General features: G+C 41.1%; 1 protein-coding gene across 3 annotated transcripts in view; it reads right to left on the bottom strand.

The window, feature by feature from the left end:
• Window positions 1–20,889, bottom strand: part of ADCY7 (adenylate cyclase 7) — a 601,636-nt gene that overhangs the window by 118,533 nt on the left and 462,214 nt on the right. For all 3 annotated transcript variants that reach the window (XM_069215519.1, XM_069215521.1, XM_069215522.1), the window contains 2 exons: window positions 16,806–16,938; window positions 3,899–4,087 (listed from right to left, as the gene is read on the bottom strand). In XM_069215519.1, the coding sequence (XP_069071620.1) occupies window positions 3,899–4,087; window positions 16,806–16,938 (322 nt within the window). The remainder of the gene's footprint in view (window positions 1–3,898; window positions 4,088–16,805; window positions 16,939–20,889) is intronic.

Here is a 20,889-nt window from a genome sequence, read left to right as displayed (position 1 = left end):
TATATCAAGCCATAGCACCTGAGGTAAGTAAAAAATGCTTTTAAATATATGATATGTGCATGTTTGTGGACGAGAGTGTGTTTATGTGAGAGAGAGTATGTAAGTGTGAATTTGTGTGCATGTGTAAAGTGTGTGTGTGTGAGTTAAAGTGGGGGTCAAAGGGTGTGTTATGTCACCTCGGCTACCCCTGGCATTTCGGGAATTGATGTACATGCAGATGTTCCCTGCCCAATATTCCGGGTGTGCATGGTCTCTCACAGTTCCAATGTAGCACTTAATGGTTAAATTATTAACTCGTTAACAACTGTACATTTGCTCAAGAATTATTGGTGTTTTTAGATATTAATTGCACTTGTTGAGCTCTAGGTACAGCCTTGCAGATCGTAGCCACAAACAGTTGTTGTTTATTAATCTGCCACTACTCCTGGTTAATGCCTAGAAATGAGGGGTCACATCTCACTTTTGTGCCAAGAAGGAATTTTATAACTAACATTCGCTGTCAGCCCTCTAGGGACATTTTCTTATTTCTCTTCTAGTGGCTGAGTTGGCTAAGTTATTCGCCATTTTATATCAGTGTATGCGATTTTATACGAGGAATCGTGATATCTTTCTTTACTGATCACTGTTTTTAGTGTGCTTTTTACCCATTTGTGAAAGTTTTAACTAACCGAAACAAATAAAGTTGTTTACTTACTTATGTTTGCTCCATCTGCATACTGTCACACTATGAGAGCCTGAATTATTGAGAAACGCCCATGGTGTGTGAAAAACCTTGAGACCACTCCAAGGAGCTGTAATGGACTGTAAACTGTGCCAGCCTGTCTGCAGCCAAAAGGAAATGAAGAAGCTACTTCCTAGAGAAATCAAATTTTGGTGTTGATGAATCACATAAAGGATATACGTGTGATACACACAAGAATGTATCTTTTACTCCTCTGGCCTGAGTTGTTTAGCTTTAAAGCAGCACATAGTGTAATACTGCACTAGTTTTCCTGTGGCAGCTCAAAGATGAACTTCTTGCAGCTGTCCACATCACTCCTCACAGCCAATACATAACAACCGTGGCATTCATATTTGACTAGTAGAATTTGAGAAGCAGCTTAGTTGTAGAATCTATAATGCAATTTAAAAACAAAATCATTCCACTCACAACTGAGCCCCAATTTGAGCATCAGCTCACCATGAAGGTATCAGATGCGTTTGTAACCCGGTTAGCCAGCGATGAGCCATCACCTTGATACAGAGACCTGATAAATATCACATTCCACGCCTTGTTGTCTCTGATAAACGAGCATGAATGCATTCATTTCTGCATGTTCCTATCTCAATCATGGTGTCAGTTTGCTTGCTATGCAGCAGGGGGTATTTCTGATGTTCTGTGTATATCTCGGTTGTTCAGGTCTGTACGGCCTTATTTAGTACTATAATGCCTGTCAACCAGGCAACGCTGCCATGTGCCACGCATGGAAGGTTAGACTAACGCAGGGTTCTGCAAAGTCGGTCCTGGAGAGCCGGGTCCATGCCAGATTTTTAGCATATCCACATTTAGAAAAATGTAGAATTCTGAAACATCTTGTTTCAAAATGTGGATATGCTAAAAATCTGGCATGGACCCGGCTCTTCAGGACCGACTTTGCAGAACCCTGGACTAACGCATGTCACTGCCTGATCCCGCTTCACTGCACGCACGAGCTTCACTGTGCTCTCAAAGCCCTCTAACAGTGAAGAGTGAGAGCGCTGCTGACACCCTGCAATGCTGGCAAGGGCCCAGGCAGTAAGAGGATCAGACAAGTAGAGGATGCTAAAGATGTGATCACATGGACATGATGGGGCCTCGACCAGCACTGTCCTCTTAACGTGCACGAATAATTGTTGAATATGATAGCGGATAAAAAAATGCATGTGTATTTTTTTTTTTTATTTAGTCATTCCAGTAGAGCCTTTTCTAATTTCAGGATAGATTTTATTTCTTACATATTGTTTAGCGGGCTGGACCGTGATGCACGAGATTGGTGGTATTTGTACTGTTAAACCACTGGACAGAATTAGTTAGTGTTGCGCGGTATGAAGACAAATGATCACCCTGCTACGTTACCCTCGAACACTGCTGCCTAATTTCTTTTAACATATAACCCCTTTTTGCACATTGCCTAAGAATGAAAGAATATTTCTTTCGATTGTTGGCTCCATAAGACCTTACTCCCTTCTTCCCCACTGAACAATATATTGGATTGGGAGGAGCTACTCCTGCTCTAGAAGTCGGTCACGTGGCTGAGTAGTGGTGGGCCTTGAATCGAGCCAAAGCTGTGTGGTAACTCGCGAGCACTAACCCTGGCGCGTGTACAGTGCTACTATGTGAGCTGGGGAGCCAAGGAGCAGGTGCCTGCACTAATTGCCTGGGCAAACTTATCTGCTCAAATGAGGGACCCTGCACTTCCGGTCTGACTAACCATTTACATTCCTGTTATTTACGAGCAGTGGTAGACCTATACTGAAAGCAACAGTGCAGATTTAGGCGTGTCCCTCCCCTTTTACACTGATATGTAAGTTCTTGTCAAATTTCAGGTGAGTGTGACACCTACAGCAATAGCTAAAACCGAACTACAAGTCCCAGAATGCAATCCGCTATATATCTCTTAAACGTCAAAGGTGTTGGGCATAAAGAGGCGACTTGTGACAGTCAGCGGATCGATACAATAGCAGCTCTCGTGACTTGTCAGCACCTAATGCTGCTCAGGACAGTGGCCAGCTACTTGTAGGCCAAGTGAATTTCATGTCCTAGCGTAAGATAGCATTCTGCCAAGAATGGAAAACGCATTCAAGAGGACACGTATTGTGCAGGGCCAAATGTTTGTCAAAAGAAATTTAAGTAAATAGAAAAATGTGTTTTGTCTAGAGATGAAGAGAATCAATTGACATATTCGTGTGTGTAATGTGGCTCTCGGGCTGGAATATGTAAGCACGCCTCTGAAATAGCCGTCAAGAGACCGTGTTATGTGTGCAGTCATCCGGGGATTTTTAGATACGGTTCACCATTTTGCTTTTTTGGCAATTATGGCCGGGAAGAGAGGCCCCTTCACTTCAGGCTCGCCAAGAAAAAGACTTTGGGTTTATTTGCTGCTTCATCACACCATGGATGGTATGGATCACATTCCTCATTAATACAATAACTAAAGATAAATGAGTATCTAAATCGTTCTTGTACACAACAGCCTCTGTGCTGCAGCGCTGCCTCTCCCGTTTCCTAATAACAACAAATGCAGTCTCGGACAGACAATTCTACACAGCTCATGGTCACCAAATGCAGGCCTCTGCCAGGGCTGTTTGGTCATAATACTTCATTTTGGTATAAAAGTCCCAGAATGCATGGCGGCAGGTTAGTGGCCAGGTATGAACAGATCCCAGAAGTGCTGCGTCATTTTTAAATCGGCTCCTAGATAATTACATTATCTAACTGGACTTCATTTTGGAAATGCATTCATGACATGAACATGACTACTTTATTCTAGTTGCGAAATAAAGTGTCTCTCAAAGGTCACGGCAGTAAAGCGTCAGACATGACAGCTCTGAAAACATGGAAATGTCAGTCAAAGGCAAACAAAACCTGACGACTTCGAACAGGAGTTATCTCCCTCAGGACTATCTCTGTAATTTACTATTAGTTGTGCGAGAGAGATCGGTGTGAGAGCTACTGTGTAGATTCCGGCGTCAGCCACTGCTGAGCTCCTGTGATGTCACCGACAGAATGCTGACACTGAGGTTAAGAAGGGTCAGTCAGTCAGCAAGAGAGGTGGAGGCTGAAACAGTGGGAGTGCAGGTGACCAGGAACCACCACACCAGAGCTAGGTGAAGCATGCGTGTGTGCTGCGGACATTCGTAAAACACACAAGGTGCTCACCTTTCTGTGGCAGCCATTCGTAGCAGCAGGCTCACTGCTCACACTTTCTCGTTGATTCAGCTGGGAAAACGGCCTGGCAGCACCCCAAGACTCCAAGTACCTCGTCATCCGCACCGAGGCCCGCATCTTCAGGCCTCCGTTGACTCTTAGTTTTGGCAAATGATTATTTCTGGGGTGTCTCTCCTTGGTCTGCAATAAAAGAAACAATAATATTTCCTATTAAAAAAAAAACCTTGGATGCGGATGTACCTGCATGGTAACTGGTTTTCAGTTACCTGAAAGGCCAAGTAAGAGAGAGCTGAACAGAATCCTGCAAGGTGGTGTAAATAACGTGTACTTTTTACACAACTGCTGTAAACGTGACATACCTCATCACAAGTTATCCAATCTCATTTGTGTATATAAACAGGTATAAAGAAGTATAAACATATTTCACTACAGACGATGATTTAATTTGAAATTTAATCCAAACTAGCACACGAAGCCGGGCTCACCAGTCCTCACTTCTCATTGATTATATGTGAATAAATACAGACATCTCGATGCAGAGTTTGGCAGACAGGCCCTCCATTACAAACGTGACAGTCTCCACTCCACCCTCTTATAAGTGCACATGTAGCAAGAGGGAGGGGATATCATCACGTTCCTGAAAGGGCACCTGCCCGCCATACTCTAAATCCGGCCCCTAGGTTTAACCAGTAACAACATACTTAATTCACACAGTTTATTAGTGGTATTAATAAAGTGATGAGGGCTTCGGATAATAGGCGCATACATACACAGGGAAGAACAGCAGCACACCACCACAGTGGAACGAGGCACAGGAGAGAAGGGATATAGTCAGTGGCGGCTCCTGTGCAGCGTCGGGATTGGCCGGAGGGCGGGCTGGGAGACTGTGTCTGCCTGCTGAGGAGACCGAGGAGCGGCGGCAAGTTTTTTTTTTCAGTGTTTATTAATACTCCCCCGCGCCACCCCCTGTAACGCCGACGTGCCGCAACTGGATATACTCAGTGACAGTAGGAAGGCTGTTCAGAGGTGGGTTTTGTGATCTTCCTGAACTGCACCAATGAAGGAGGGTGGAGTTGTATATTGAGTAGGAAATATCAACTTACCTCTGTATCGTAGCCAAAACATTGCGGACCAAAATATGGACAGTTAAGAGTACATAGACAAGTATAGGTTTCCTATATGTAACTCTACATACACTGACTCAAATGTGGACTTTAAAATATTTTTGTCTTCAATATTGAGAGGCAGGTCTATAGTCGGTACTTTATATTCTGGGCTACATCCATAAAGAGGTGAGTCTGAGATGCAAGGGCAGGGGCCGCATTCCTTCTTGGCAATGGATGCAACATCACCATACAACTCATCAATGTTCATGAATCCATACTAGAAGTGAGCCCAGTCAGGAACCTTTTCAAAGCCTAGTTTTAGCTAAATGTACATGTGGGTTAATGTTTTATTATGTTGAGCAAAAAAAAAAATAAACAAATTCATCCATATATGCAGTGATAAATTTCCACCTCATGTCCATTTCTTCTACCACCATACACTTCCTTTCTTTTTTCCTCACACTTGAAGATTCTTTTTTACCTCTGTGTTTTCATGTCACTGTTTAACTATCTTCCACTTTCTCTTCTCCGCCTTTCTCTCTCATCCTCTAGATCAAAGTCTGATGATGAAAAATAAGTCATGACCCACAAAAATGAGTGCTGGTGACTCCCCTCCCCCCCCCCCCCCCCCCCCCGTCAGAAACCACTGGCACAAATCAGCACTGCACGTATATAACATTCGAAGTAAGAGGGAGTTTACAATAACTACATATCTACATTTTCCAAATAGTACAGCAAGAATGAACCTTCAAACTTTGGAACATCAAAGTATGACTCACATTTAGTCAGAAATGTTATCTACATACATTTCCTCATCAAAGCCAGCAATGATTTACGAGAATTAAAATTGTCTCATGCCTCAAAACAGCACATCATCAGATAATATGAACAACAGAGAAAGAATAGAGATAAGAAACTCCAACAACTTAACAGATGCACATTTGAAGTTACAACTGATGCTATTAGTCATTTTCAACATTGTGTTTAGGTCTTGCGTTATAAAAAAACCTTTTGATTTTTAAAAATATATATGTACAACATACTTCTTTTAAGCAGCTTTCAGCCAGCTTTCTCAATTCATTGGTCTGCTGGTGTGTCATTCGTGTTTTGCTTCTGCTCACCATACCATACAGCATGGGGTCAGCCCATTTCAGCCACTGGATAGCTTCACCTTAAGTGACTGCATTTTGCTCTTTCACAAGGAGCACATCCACACACAAGCATATTCACTTCTGTGCCTACATTTTGGTTATAATTTACTAATTTCATGTTCTCTTTGTGTTTAAAATCTGATGTGGCAACAAGATGCTTTATACCGGTAACCTAACTGATGGTGCAGGCCACATTTCACACCTAGTTCCTGTCTGGCCAATGCTGCTGTTAATTCCTTTTAGAGTGTCCTGTATCTGACTGCTGGTACTTCACGTCATAACAGGTTGCGTCCATTTGAAACTGTTATGTATTAAATTATCGAAAGCCTTTATATTAAACATGTGAATTCATAAGTAGACAATTCTTCAGAACACGTTTATTCTGGGCTCAGTTTCACCACTGGTTCTTAAAAAAACGTTTCCCAGGAGGTAAACCAGCGTTTATCTATATAATTAGCAACACTTGTTTTTATTTCCTTTCTCTTTCTTTCCTTTTTTCTTTCTTTCTTTCTTTCATTGACTCTTTTCCTTCTTTCCCTTCTCTTTTCTTCTTTCTTTTCATTCCGTCTGTCCTTCTTCCTTTATTCCTTCATTCTTTTTTAATTTCAATTTTTCATTCCTTCTTTCCTTCATTCATGCTTTCATTTTTTCATTAATTCTTTCAATCCCTCTTTCCTTTTTTCTTTCATTCTTTTATTTCCTTGTATCTTGATTTCCTTTCCTCTCATTCCTTTTCTTTCTTGCTTTCATTTCTTCTTTCCTTCTTTCTTGCTTTTATCTTTCTCTGTTGCCTTCTTTCCTTCTTTGTCTTGTTTTCATTCATTCTGTCCTTCTTGCTTGCTTTTCTTCCTTCTCTTACCTTCTTTTTTCCTTCTTGCTGCCCTTCTCTTTTTCTTTGGTTTTTTCTCTTTTTTTTTCCTATTTTCATTCATTCTTCCCTTCTTTCTTGCTTTCAGTCCGTATTTCCTTCTTTCTTGCTTGTGTCTCCTATCTTTTTTTTCTCTCTCTCTCTATCCCTCATTCTTTCTTTCTTGCCTTTTTTCTTTCCTTCTTTTAGTCTTCATTTTTCTTTCTTTCTATCTTGTCTTCTTTCTTGCCTTCTAATTGTCAAGAGATATAAGTTGGCCACACTATGGAAGATCAGTATCCTGCAGTGCCCCTGCTGAATTAAAGGTGGAACTATTGGAGCATTAATGGTTGAACATTAAAAGGACTTGGACCACACAATGGAAGACCTGCAGTGGCAGATAAAGTAATAACACCACTCCCGCAAGGGAGGAATCTTACAGCGACACATTCAATCCATGAATGCAAATAGATGAAAAGGTGAAATCGAATTAATGTGGAATAATTGTGGTAGATGGATAGGAATAGTCGTCAATAACATTGCAAAACACTTGATTTAATGCATTGCTATTTAAACAAATATTATATACAAAATTGCAATCATTGTCATTCAGCTAACTTGTTTGATTTATATTTTTGATGTAACAATTGCATCCACCTCTGTATGATCATTCTTGTTCTGTTGTTCGCCATACGTTGTCCATGTACATTTCAGTTTTCCCATCCAATCTGCCAACACACTGTGCAGGATGTAGTATTTATTCTATTTCTATTGTTATCTTTTTTAGATAACAACCATTTCTGTAGCAATGATTAACAGATATGATTCACGGGTTTTAGCACATCGCACTTTTACACATCATTTTAGCAAACTATCTTATTAAGGTAAGCTTTGATCTTGAGCTTTAATAACAAACCAAGCTGTTGTGTTTTGATTCTGCAAATTTGCATTAACTCTTCTCTTTTTCTTAGAGGGTTTGAACTCTTTTTATAGCTTTATATATAGAAACACACTCTTGTGCTGGGCTGCTTGAGCATCACAGAAAACTTGGATGTACCGTTGGTGAGCACTTGTTTATCACCACTCAATGAGTTGGGTTGCGGTATGCAATGCAGTTTTCAACTTTTCGTTTTTCCTGTTTATTTTTCTGTAGATTCAATAAAGAGCCCTTATCGATAAGGTATTTCATTTTATAACTTCATGCAAATATCTCTACATGACCAACTGCTCCTTTTGGTTTTTATGGGGCACCGGGATAATTTGGGCCCTTGTCTCTTTCTCTCGTTTTCTTGTAGACAGCATTAATGCAACTTGCAAGTTCCCATGTTTTCAGGTACACTCACTGCCTGGTATAATACAATTATTGATTCTCTTTTCTTCATCAGTTTCATTTAGTGTGCACCATCCTAGCGTGATGATGACTTCATTGGTATATTTAGGACTGGTGCACCTTGATCTGGTTTAAAGTGGATTAAGATCTCAGATTGGATAATTTACTCTGGATTTTTGATATATTTTCTGGCCTCGATGAAATAACCTCTAGTAAATTTACAGTACTTATTATGTATATGATTGCGATTCAAATAGAACAACATAGGTGAGCTCATTTCATTACTATATGGTTGGTTCATTCTGTTTACAAGCACCTATAACCTTATTATGGAGTAATAGAGTATATTGTTATCTGTTATTTTAGGTTGCTACCAGTTTGTTTGTCCTGAAGAAGACCGGTTCTAAGTTTTGTTGTGGATCAAAATCTCAACAGCTTTCTACTATGGACATATCCTGTGGACAGTATGCCCCTGAACTAATAGCATGCCTGGTGGTGCAATTTAATTATTGCTGTGACCACTGTATATACTCTATCTGTGCACTCAATACTTTTTTCACTATCCACTGCACCTTCATCTAGCATTATTTACCACATTTGTATGTTGACTTACATAGCAATTGTCAATTTTTTGTCTTGTCCATAATACATTTGTTCAATCACATGATTGCTTGTTTATGGACATAAGGCAGTATTGTAGCACTCATTGTGCATCTCCAAGTCACCACTGGGCCTTAATGAATCCAGAGGACCACATTCAAGTTTGAAACTTATGCTTACCCTGAATCCTAGGATTACTGGGTTTTCCCCTTGTCTTTTTTCAGAATGCATACAAGACCAGTCCGGTCATGCCTGTGTTTCTAATTAAGAAAATACCAGGGGTGACTGCTGTTCATGGGCAAAAGGGGCGTTGCCTTGCCACCCTGCATCGTGGAGAGGCAAGAACAGGGAAACAAACACAGAGCAGCTGAAAATGAATCACTGCTCAGAGACAGTGTGCTGAATCTTCTGGGTGAACTCTAGTGAACTCTGCAGATGTCCTACTGTGCAAGTGCCAGCCTGGGTCGTCTTCGGCCTGCAGGCACAAGCTACAACAATGACATCATCGGAGAGGGAGTGATGAATTAGAATGCACAGGATCTGGTTGCTTTTGGGGCGCATAAACAGTGGCCCTGGGAGGAGTTACAAAACTCCATCCACTTCAATGGGTGGGACAGGCCGAAAAGGACAAGGAGGGAGTGGGTGGCAATAATTAGTTGATTACACAGAGAAGCAGGCTGTAGGAGGGGCACAGGGGGTTGCTCTCTTTGGCAGTAACACATGTTTAGTACTGCAATTGGTTTTACTTTGAAGAAAACATTATTGAGCTGAGCATGACAAAGTGCTTTTTATCTCGATTGTAGAGGCCCAAGAGAGGGAAGTAAGCAGCTGCAGACAACAATTACATTAGTGCACTAAGAGGTAAGTGTGCGGTTAAGCTTCTGCCTGCATCAGGGGCATCTCCTGTTTAGCAGCTACACAGTGGGGTGGGGTTCTTGATGAGCCTCTTCTGTCTGCAGCTCAGCAGACAGCAGCTCATAATTAACTTGGGAGGGTGAGTGAAAGGAAAGATGGGTGGATGGATAGATGACGTAGTGGATGTATAGATGCATGGATGAATGAGTGAAAGGATGGACATAAGAATGGAAGAGTGAAAGGCAGGGAGGGTGTATGACGGAAAGGGAGGATGGAATGATTGACAGGATGGGTTGATGAAGAGAGATTGATGGGTGGTGGAATGAGTGAAAGGATTGATGGATGAGTGGAAGGGTAGATGGATGGGTGGATGGATGGAGTGAAAGTATGGATGGATGAGCAAAATGATGAATTAGTGAAACGATGTATGTAAAGATGGATGACTAAAACAATGGATGAATGAAAGGCAGGGTAGATGGATGTCTGGATAAAATGATGGATGAATAAAAGGGTGAAAAGATGGATGAATAGATAGCTAGATGTATGAGTGAGTGAAAGGATGGATGGCTGAGTAAAATAATAAATGGGGGATGAATGGATGGATGGATGGGACAAAGACTGGATTGATGGGTGTAAGGGTGGATGGCTGAGTGAAAGGGTGGATAGATGGATGAGCCAAAGGGAGGATGATGGATGGATGGAGTGAAAGCATGGACAGATGGAGCGAAAGGGTGGATGGATGAGCAAAACAGTGGATGAATGAGTGAAAGGATGTATCGATGATTGAATGGATGGATGAATGGATAGATAAAAGGGGGATGGATAAGCAAATGGATAGATGATTGAGTTTATGGAATGGTTTGATGGATAGGTGTCCCTGGACCAGTGACAGCTCTTCTTTATGGGCTCCACAGCTACACTACACCCTCCTTGTTGTGTGGTCATTTTTATTGTATCAAGAGTAAATAATTATTCCCTCTTGATATAATAAAAATAAAATGCAGACCCGCTTCCGGTCCAGCAACAAACTGAGGCAGCTAGTGACATTGTTTAATTGCTGACACAGGTGCATGAAGGTACCTGCGTCAGCCATCAGAGATACTATTGTTCAGAGCTAGTGAAATCCTAGCACCGTAAGCATGTGTGTGTGTGACTGTGTGCAAGTTAAAGTGAGTGAGTCAGTGAAAGAATGAGTCACAGTGAGTGGGAATGAGTGACAGTAAGGCCCAGTATGTGTGAGAATGAATGTGAGAGTTAGGGAGAATGACAGTGAGTGTAACTGAGTGTCACTGTGTGTGAGACTGAGTCACAGTAAGACTAATTCAGAATGAGTGGGACTGAGTGAGAACGAGTGGGCCAGAGTAAAATGAGTGAGTCTGCGTAAATTAGTGAGACCAATTGAGACTGAGTGAGTCAGAGTGAGACAGTAAACTTGGTGCAAGAAAGTGTGAGAGAACCCTTCTAGAAAAAGCTCTTCCTACATTTCCATCACGCTGGGAACTCCTACCATTAAAACTGACATTTTGGAGGTTCTGGTAGAAGCATCCCAATACATTTATAGAGGCGGTATTTTTGTTTTTCTATAGAGAACCGATTAGCAAAGTGTTTGTGTGGGAAAGATGCCTTTTCTGCGTGGTCACCCAGGATTTTTCACCTTTTGCTGGATCCTATTGTTTTGCTGGCGGTAGACCTTTGTGCACCTTACCCCTGCTAACTAGTAGCATAGTGCAGTGCTCTCCTTTTAAACATGCTTACGTTAGCTCATTTAACTTGCATGCAAACTCCTAGATTATAGTGTCTAGCAAGTGCACCCAGGGCCTGGAAGTTAAATGCCACTTGTGGAACGCAGCACCTATTGTGCCATCCACTGAAGTGGCAGTACATCCTGGCTTCAGACCTTCCCTATGCAGTCTGACTTATAGTGTAAAACTGCACTGTGACCTGTTGAAATAACCCTTTTTGACAGGTAAAATCCTCCAGTTATATATTAGTAAGCCAATACTAAGTTGGCCTTGTAGTTCACAGACAGCACACATGGCATTTAAAAGTGGCACATGTAGACATTTAATGTCTCTACAGTGACAAGCCCCTAATGCTAATTTCACTATGGATAGTTCTAGCTGTCCTATGTAGAAACCCACAGTACAGATTAAAAGACTAATACTGTATCCTGGGAGTAGGACTAGCTAGAAAATAAATAATAACTACTTTTAATACTTCTTAAAATGCAATTCAATGGTTGTCAGATGTTTAATAAGTATTAAGGAAAAGTGACTTTTAGAAAATTACTCTTTGCCTGTCTGAATTGTCAGAAGGCTAATTAGCATAAAGCTCTGCCAGCTCCCAGTCTCTGCTCAGCTTTGAATGGGTCTGAAATACCTCCCAGGAGCAAACAGTAGACTCACATGACTGGGCAGAGATGGCTACTCTTAACTCCCAGAATATGCCAGGTAGAGGGCTGTGGGCCTCCTTTTGACTGTACAGTGTCAAATAACTGTGTGACAGATCTGTGCAGCTACATGTAACACTTGGGGCACACTTGAAAGGGAAAGAATGAGATGCCAAGACATTTCTTGTGGATACCCTGTCTGGTTGCTGAAGGACTGGACCTGCTCCCTTTTGTACCCTGGACAAAGAAGTGGACTTCAAGTGTCAGCTAGCTGACATCCTGGTTGGCTACAAGGAGACAACAAGCTACAAGCGGCCTTTCTTGCAACTCCCAGCCGATCATTATCAACTGGACCTGACCTGGATCCTACTGGTGGCCTCTGCTGGAGTGAGTCTTAACCTTCAGGAGCTGTTCCTAAAGTCCTGGAATCCCTGACTGGTCTTCTGCCAACCTTGAAAACCTGGGACTTAGAAACATTTTGGCACTGAAGACCTCCAAAGGACCAGGGCCAGCCTGCAATGCCGATCCGCCCAAAGTCCATTCCTGCTGGGTCAAAGAAACAGGTTTCTTCTGCTCTGTGCTTCTCCACAGTAGCAAATCTCATTCAGCAGGACCTTGACAAGAAGGTATCTGGCTCATGTAGCACTTGTTGGATTAAGCCTGCAGCCTTGGCCCACTGGAGAATTCTGAGCTCCGAAAGAAAGACTAAGTTTCAGCATAGACATTTTGACCAGGCAAAGGTACCAAAAGTATTCAATCAGCAAGAGGACTTCCCTGGTAGCAAAATTTGAATATCCTTGCACTGGACCTTTCACATCTAAACCAATGGCTATCTAATGTCTTCTAATGCCCTCCTGGACATATCCCTATGCCTTGCCCCACTGAACGATTCTGACTTCCATTTTGGAACCTACATCCCAAGCTAAAACTTCTGCCTGGGTCAAACCTAGTTGGTGTATCTGACCTGCACTTCATTGTGGTCAGCCTGAAATCATGCCTAGGTACCGGTCTATCAAGGCAAGTTGACCTGCATTGGTGATTAGTCTTTTTTGGCACTATTTTGACTTTAAACTTTGAAAATTCATATCTCTGGTTCCCCATATTGCATTTTTGTCATCTATCTACTCTTGCCCCATAGCTACTAGGGGGTTGAGCTCAGGTTAATTTAGTGACTTTGAGGGTTCACCCTGACAACGGTTGATATTACTTAAGCTAGGTAGTCACCCACCTCAATTCATAATACAATTTCTTACAAAATACAAGCTGCATTTGCAGGCATGTCCAACATGTGTGCAATGTAAGCTTCCTCTAAACACATGTAACTTCAAAATGGATGTGAAAAAAATATCTAGGCAAATGTCAGAGGAATTGGCAAACACAAACAATGCAATGGTGAGGCAAGCCACAATGGGGTCAATTCACAAACTGTATTTTGTAGTATATAAAGTAGCTCTCCAGCAGTTCTATTCTTGTACTACAAAATGCTACTCATAAAGCTACGCACAGAGGCCTCCACCTCTGCATTGGCTTCACCTGTCTTTCCTCTGCACAAATCTCCCTGACAGTGGTGAAGATCTTCACACATATAGGTATATGTTTCTGTAGCAAATGTACGAGGGAAAAAAGGAAGTGGTTGGAAAATGGGCAAATACCTACTCTTAAATGGGAGGGGTTTAGGGAAATTTAACGAGGGTTTAAGGAATGGACCTGCAAATACCAAAAAACACCTACAAAAGAGAAAGACCACTGCTATTCACAAACTACACTTCTCAATTACTAAAACCCTAATGTTGTTAAAATAGCCTTGGAGTAATTCAAGCACCACACATGGCACTCACAAGTACTGCAGCACATTCCTATATAAAAAAATGGAGGGCAGAGAAATAAAATAACACCCTGTAAGAACAATTGGTAAAAAATCACAATAGATTAGATTTACATCTCAGTATAGAGGTAAATGTACACAAGAGTAAGAATACATTTTTATTTTCACCATTGTGAATGGACCCCCCAGGCGTTCTTTCTACACTTAATCCAAACATCTTCCTACCACTCAGATTAGCCTGGAGTTAAGCACACTATTTTATCCAGTATTCACAAACTGTTTGCAGGAAAAGGTGGCACACAGTATTTACTTATTTGGATTCTTGATATACTGCGTCAGGACAAGGGAATCAGGGCATGTGAGCAGTTTAAAGGGACCAGGCGTAGAATAATAGCTAGACAAGCAAAGCATATGCCAGAAAAAATGAAATTTAGGTCTTTAGAAATATGGTGTTATCTTCATGATACAGGATTTGAGAAAACCAAGTCCAATAGGTAGGCTGAGATTACAAAAGTTTACTTAGTTTGAGGTCTTTTTGAAAAGAGGAGATGGATATGGTCTATTGGATATGTAGAAATAATTTAGGTACAGAAAGAAGTAGTAACAGGGAAGTTATATTAAATAGTGCTGATTTACCTAACCCTATATATAGCTAGTGTATGGTCTGACAGCAGTCTGAATTCTCAGTCCAGAAGCTACTGCATCAAACCAAAGGATGCTACGTATGGCTGTAACACAGGTGCAGCTAGTTGTGGTTTGACAGGTGCTGAATGCAAGCTTTGGAAGACAACCAGGCTCTCCACCAGGGGCGGCTCCTCCGCTAAGGCAGAGGAGCGTCACCCCACTGTTTTTCCCAAAAAGGAATACATTATTATGATTTTATTTTTCCTTGTTCGGCGGGGCTGGGCTGAAGGGAGGGGGCCCGAGGAGGGCTATATACACACAAAGTGCACATGTCTTTTTAGTTGGCCGTTTTTAATTATTTATTTTTTAGACCCCCTGTTCCCTTGCACCCTGTCCCACCCCACCACCTCTGTTCAGTGGCAGTCGCCACTGCTCTCCACCCAACGTCCTGCCGCACAAGGCCAAAGACTTTGTGAAAAGAGTTATATACATATGGGAATTGTGCAAATAGAATTATTGGCTTCCTCAAACTATGTATTGCAAAGGCTTATGTGAGGAAAACAAAAGGAATCTAATCACCTCAGAAGGCATAAAGACTTCTCAAGGAGGTAGAAAATACCCTAGTTTACCACAAATTGGGACTGCTTTATGTTTGAGGGTCTGAAAGATAAGTCCTCAAACTCAAGAACTTTATATATTATTTTAAACATACATTTTTGGTGACATTGTATAATAAATTTTCTGTTAATGGTATAGTCCCAGTTCCCCAGATTTACCATTGCGTCTCCCGGTACATTTGGAGGGTGTTGGAACAACTGTAATTACATGTTTTTTAAGAATAACACGCAGGAATCAGGCATCTGAAGTCTCATTGGGAAACAAAGAACACATAATTCTGATATGTCAAGTAGTAACATAGCTGGCTCACCAATATTTATGGGCCACTCATAATCGAGGTCTACTTTATCCAAGTGTTTTTAATTGTTTTGGCTGCTTAATTGTTTGTTTCTTAGAGTTTCTTTTTTTTTTTTTTCCTGTAAAGTGATCACCCATAATACATTTTTTTAATTTGATTAGGTTTATGGTGATCCTACTGGCCAGTTATAGAAGTTCTGTAGTAATCACCTGACATTGCATTTCCCTGTACAGCTGTGCTTGAGCTATCTGCTCTTTTGCCCACCTGAGGTTACATAGCCAAAGTTGTGGTCTGATTTTCTGGCGATTGTGATGTTTGTCTTGGCATGGATTTGGGAAAGACCCATGGGGTTTTTAATTTACCCACTGATTTTTCTTTATCCTTCTTGCCTGCCTTGGACAGCCTGGTCGCGCTGCAGGTCCTCGTTATTATTCATATCAATTTGCTCTAGCAACACAGTAATGCTTTTAGTGTTTTTCTGGATGTTCACTCTCCTTTACTTCTCACCTATGGGCCAACTTAGACTGATTTTAAAATGAATGTCCAGTGTTTCACTAAGTCTGTACGGCTGCTGATTTACCTAACAGTTTTGAGATGCAATCCTTTATATTTTGAAATGCTCTGATGAGTCCTCTTGGAACCATTATTCCAATACATACCCTATTGACCCAAATTCCGCTTTGTGCATTGGGTTGGCATTGACACTCTATCTAGTATAGGGCATATATGGTTGAAAATGACATCTTTTAGCCTACTGTAGCAAAACTGTTGTTGTTCACAGTGTGTGAAAGCAGCTTCTCTAAAGGTAGTGGGATTAGGTCTAGCAGAAGGCAAGTTCTTCTTATAATGCCAAATTACAAAGTCAAACAAGTTAATGAAATTTCTTGGTCATCCAAGACTTATGCCATTTAATGCTTGTAGTTGATATGTTACACAACCCACCCTACTAAAAGCCTGACTGATGTCAGAGTTGTCCTAAGATTCATACCCATACACAATATTGGATGTTGTGCAGCAATATAGTCCACATTTACAAAATGACAGCTACATTGAACCACACTAATATGTTTGCTGTATCTAAAATTGCTAACCATTCTTGGAGAAACTAATTATAGGAACAAGAATGTGGAACAAACAAGAATTAGGACATTTAAGATGTTGATACTATCAAAATGGAGCTGTCAGTATTCATACTAATGAAGAAAAACATTTGTTTGAAAGGCAACTTTTTTCTTTTCAGAAAGCAATGACATACCCTGGGGTCAATCACCAAGTAGGTTTTTATGTTCATCTCCTTGAGATAGGGGTCTCTAAGATGTCCATTGCCCTCCTCAACTTGATAGGCATCAGCCAAAAAGGCAAGCGTTGCTTCTGTGATATGTACACGGCTGTAGAGAGAAAAACAAAATCACGAAGTCTTCTCAAAATGGCAGATTGTTAATGTTGATCTTATTTTCATTTTTGTTTAGCAATAGGGGTGTTTATGAAGCATACCATATCTTCACAAACAAATGGATGGGCATAAGATCGTAGACAAACCAACATTTCTCAACCGGTCAGTGAAGCAGGGTTAGAAGTTGGAGAGACAAGAGTAGACACAGCTTTGGGTCATCTACAAAGGAGTATTAGAAGGTGTGAGGATTCTGGGGTCCTTTACAGTTTTGAGTAAATCAGGTTGCTCATTTGTTGTGTTAAAAGAAAAAATATATGAGCTGTTATGTCTTATGACTGGAGGAGGATAGGAGGTGTTTAATTTGTAAAGAGACATCACTGCCCATTTTGGCTCAATGAACATACAATACTTGTTTTCTCCTTTTTACTGTTGTGCTGCTATTGTCATTATTGGCTTTATTTCGGCCATAAGCCATAAAAGCAATATCCTATCAATAACAAAAATACATAATCTATTACAAATACTTGTGCTGCTATAGTCTGGTGATGTTTTGGCAGATTGTCCGTAGAAATCTTCCATAGAATTCAGCTTAACAGCCAGGGTGAAGTTTTAGTTTAGGTCTTTTGCCGACAGAATGCAAAGCGGATGATTAAATATAACAACGCCGACTGAGCGAATTAAGGCTTGAATAATATTTGGTTCTGGCTTAATTTATTCGAATATATTTGGATTCCATGAAATATACTTCCTAAAGACTGCGGATGTCGAGGAAGGTATATATGTTTATATTTGGATCAGTGTAGATGTTTTGAATTGGCATTTATGGAGGTTTGATTGAACAACCTTGGGGAGTATAATATTTAGTCCTGAAGAAGGTGGTGAAAAAGGTCTGGAAGCCCACCGAAACGCATCAACGCTTTATTCTCACTGGACCCATAGGAGGAGGCTCTTATTGAATAAGAACTGCTGACAATTGTCGATAGGCCTATACCTACCAGAATTGGGACAGTCTCATTTTATAGACTATTGTATTTGTCTTTTTTTGTCTCCCTTTTACTGAATTTTATTTGGTTTTATTTATGGTTTTAGCATTGATGTGTTTGTCTTGTTACTGTGTGATTTGGTTTTTTTATTTGGGATTATATTAAATATACACCTTTGATTCCTTTGTCTTTAGGCTGATCAATAGAGAGATTCATTGACTGTGTGAGTGTGAAGTGATTGGTTTGGTTTTCCCGTGGGGGAATTTTATGATTTCACTGTGTTACGGTGCCCTGTCCCCCTCGGGATATCGGAGATAGGAGGGTCCCCTCTCTATTTTTTCACTAAGTTTTAGTTTTAACAGAGCTTTGTACATGGAATATAAGGTATTAACAAAATGTTTATTTAGGGATGTATTTAGGTTCATCAAATTCAGTTTGACATGTTATGGGTTGGGTTAATGTGAGTGAACTTTCATTGTCCAATGAAGAGCAGAATGGGGTTATGTAGGACAGCTTATATGAGAAAGTGAAGATTCCATTGTCCGGACATGTGGTATGTTTCCCCCTTGAGGATAAACTATCAAAAGTTTCTTGTTTGCTTTTTGTCATGAGTCCTGTGAGTTGGTCTGAGGCTGTATATTATTTCTCTGTGATGTGATTGAAACACAGGTGGATGACTGTTGGGTCTGACATCCTTGGTGTGGTATTGCTGAACTTGTTTTGTTTGTTGGCATAAGCACTCTATCCCTGCTAACCAGTGCTAAAGTGTGTGTTCTCTCCTTGAAACACAGTAAAATTGACCTACACATAATTTGCACCTTTCATTTAATTGTCCCTGGTAAATAGTACTACCTGTACCCAGGGTCTGTAAATTACAATCTACTAGTGGGCAGCAGTGCTCATTATGCCACCCACTAAAGTAGCACTGTGAAACATTTCTCAAGCCTGCCACTGCAGCTTGTAGTGCAATATTAAACTGCCATTTTGACCTGCAGAATAAACATTCTGTCCGGCCTAAACCTTTCTTTTTAATGCTTATAAGTAACCCTAAGGTACCTCACAGAATAGGGTGCAGGAGATTTAAAAAGCAAAACATAAGGGTTTACGTTTTACATGTCTTGGCTGTGAAAATCTCCTAAAGTCGTTTTTCACTGCTGTATTTTCAATTAATAAGTGCTAGCTTTTGTTTGGGATCCAACATAGACATGCTCTGCGCACTTAAATGAGTTGTGATTTAAAATCCTCTTTAATGGAAAGGTCGGACTTTAAGTTACTATTGTGAAAATACTACTTTTTTTTAAGTTGACATCTTTCTGCCATAACCAAGTGGGCCTTTTTGACAGTGCCCTGGGTTACATGACTGTGAATGGCTCTCCTGTAGTGGGTTATGTATTTATTCCAGACATGGGAACAAAGAAGGCCTAGCAGTGAGGGGATTGGATCCTCTTGACAGGATGGCCCAGGAGGAGTTATACCCTGCCTTGATTGCACAACAAGGGGTCCTGCCTGCAGCACACATTTAGGAACCAGACATCAGCCTGTCCGTGCATTTGTTCCCCTAGACAGTTTGAAGCCAGGACCAGGGAAAAAGAAAGAACTTACCAGAATCAAGGGTAGGTGAAGAAATTCCCTCATGCAAAGACAAACTGTGTATACAAATGGTATCTTCAGATCCTCTCCACATAACACTCCTGGACCTGTGGAAGAGGGACTGCTCTGCTGACTGAAGAAGGAAGATTGGACCTGCTTGCTTTGAACCCAGGTTACCCACAGTGATTTCCAAGTTTAGCTGGCTAACCTCCTGTTTGAGCTCAGGGACACAACAAATTTCCAGAGGCCTTCCTGCAACTGCCCAGCTGACCACTACCAAATGGACCTCCCTGAGTCGTACTTCTGGCCTCCTCTACTAGAGTGAGTTCTGAGTGCTAAAAGGTGCCCCCTCATCCTGGTTCCTTGGTTGGCATCAGTGTGAACCCCACCTGTAGAAAAGGTGAAGATACAGAAGTTTTATTTTCTTCGTGACTGCAAAGTGACCTCTTTGTGATAAGAATTGACTGCCTGCAACGACCGCCAATGCAAAGTTCTAGCGAGACCTGCTCTTTGGGACTCTCCATGACGACTGCGAGCACCAAGCTCCAGTGAGACCTGCTCTTCATGTCCACAGCCACAATCCGTGATGTCCAACCTGCTCATCACAGTGACAGCCTCCTCCTTGTAGCTCCCACTATCTCAAACGCAACCCTTCATGCAGGATGAGAAGGTAACTTCAGTGGGAGTAATCTGGTCCTTGTATCCATCCAATTATCTACTGTGGCTGGCCTAAACATGTAGCTTTCCCCTGGTCCATTTGGTTGCCAAATAAAAGCAAATGGCACTTGTGCTTTTTGGCATTATTTTCACAAAATATTTAAAATTGTATACCCCTGGTTCTATTGATTGGATTTGTGTCATTTTGGTGGCATGTTCATTATTACAACTTACTTTCTCTATCTTTCTAAATTGGTTTGGGACTTTTCTTGTGCTGCGGTTTCACTTTATTACTGTTGGAGTGCTGCATAAATACTTTACACATTGCCTCCAAATTAAGCCTGTGGCTTTGTGCCAAGCTACCAGAGGGTTAAGCACAGGTTAATTTAGTGACTTTTTGAGTCTCACCCTGACAAAGACTGTGTTTATTATGTGGGTGGGGTTTACACCCTTCTCAGCTAAAAACCTAATTTCACACAATGCAAAATACGACAGCCCGGTGATCTGGTCCAAACTAGATGGTGTGGTGAAAAAAACTCCACTCTGTCTATGGCTGAGATCCACATTTCCCGGACTTCTAGTTTTGAAAGTTTGTTTTGGTTTGTTTATAACATACATTGCTTTTCTGTGGGGTTGATGCACTGTGAGCATCTAGATTTAAATTATGGTGAGGCAATATTTCAGGTACAAGACATTAATTTATATTTGAGTACATA

Source organism: Pleurodeles waltl, chromosome 12 (assembly GCF_031143425.1).
Source record: "Pleurodeles waltl isolate 20211129_DDA chromosome 12, aPleWal1.hap1.20221129, whole genome shotgun sequence".
In the NCBI taxonomy this organism is placed as follows: Eukaryota; Metazoa; Chordata; class Amphibia; order Caudata; family Salamandridae; genus Pleurodeles; species Pleurodeles waltl.
The sequence above is the reverse complement of the archived record's forward strand: the minus strand, read 5'-3'. Positions and strand labels throughout refer to the sequence as shown.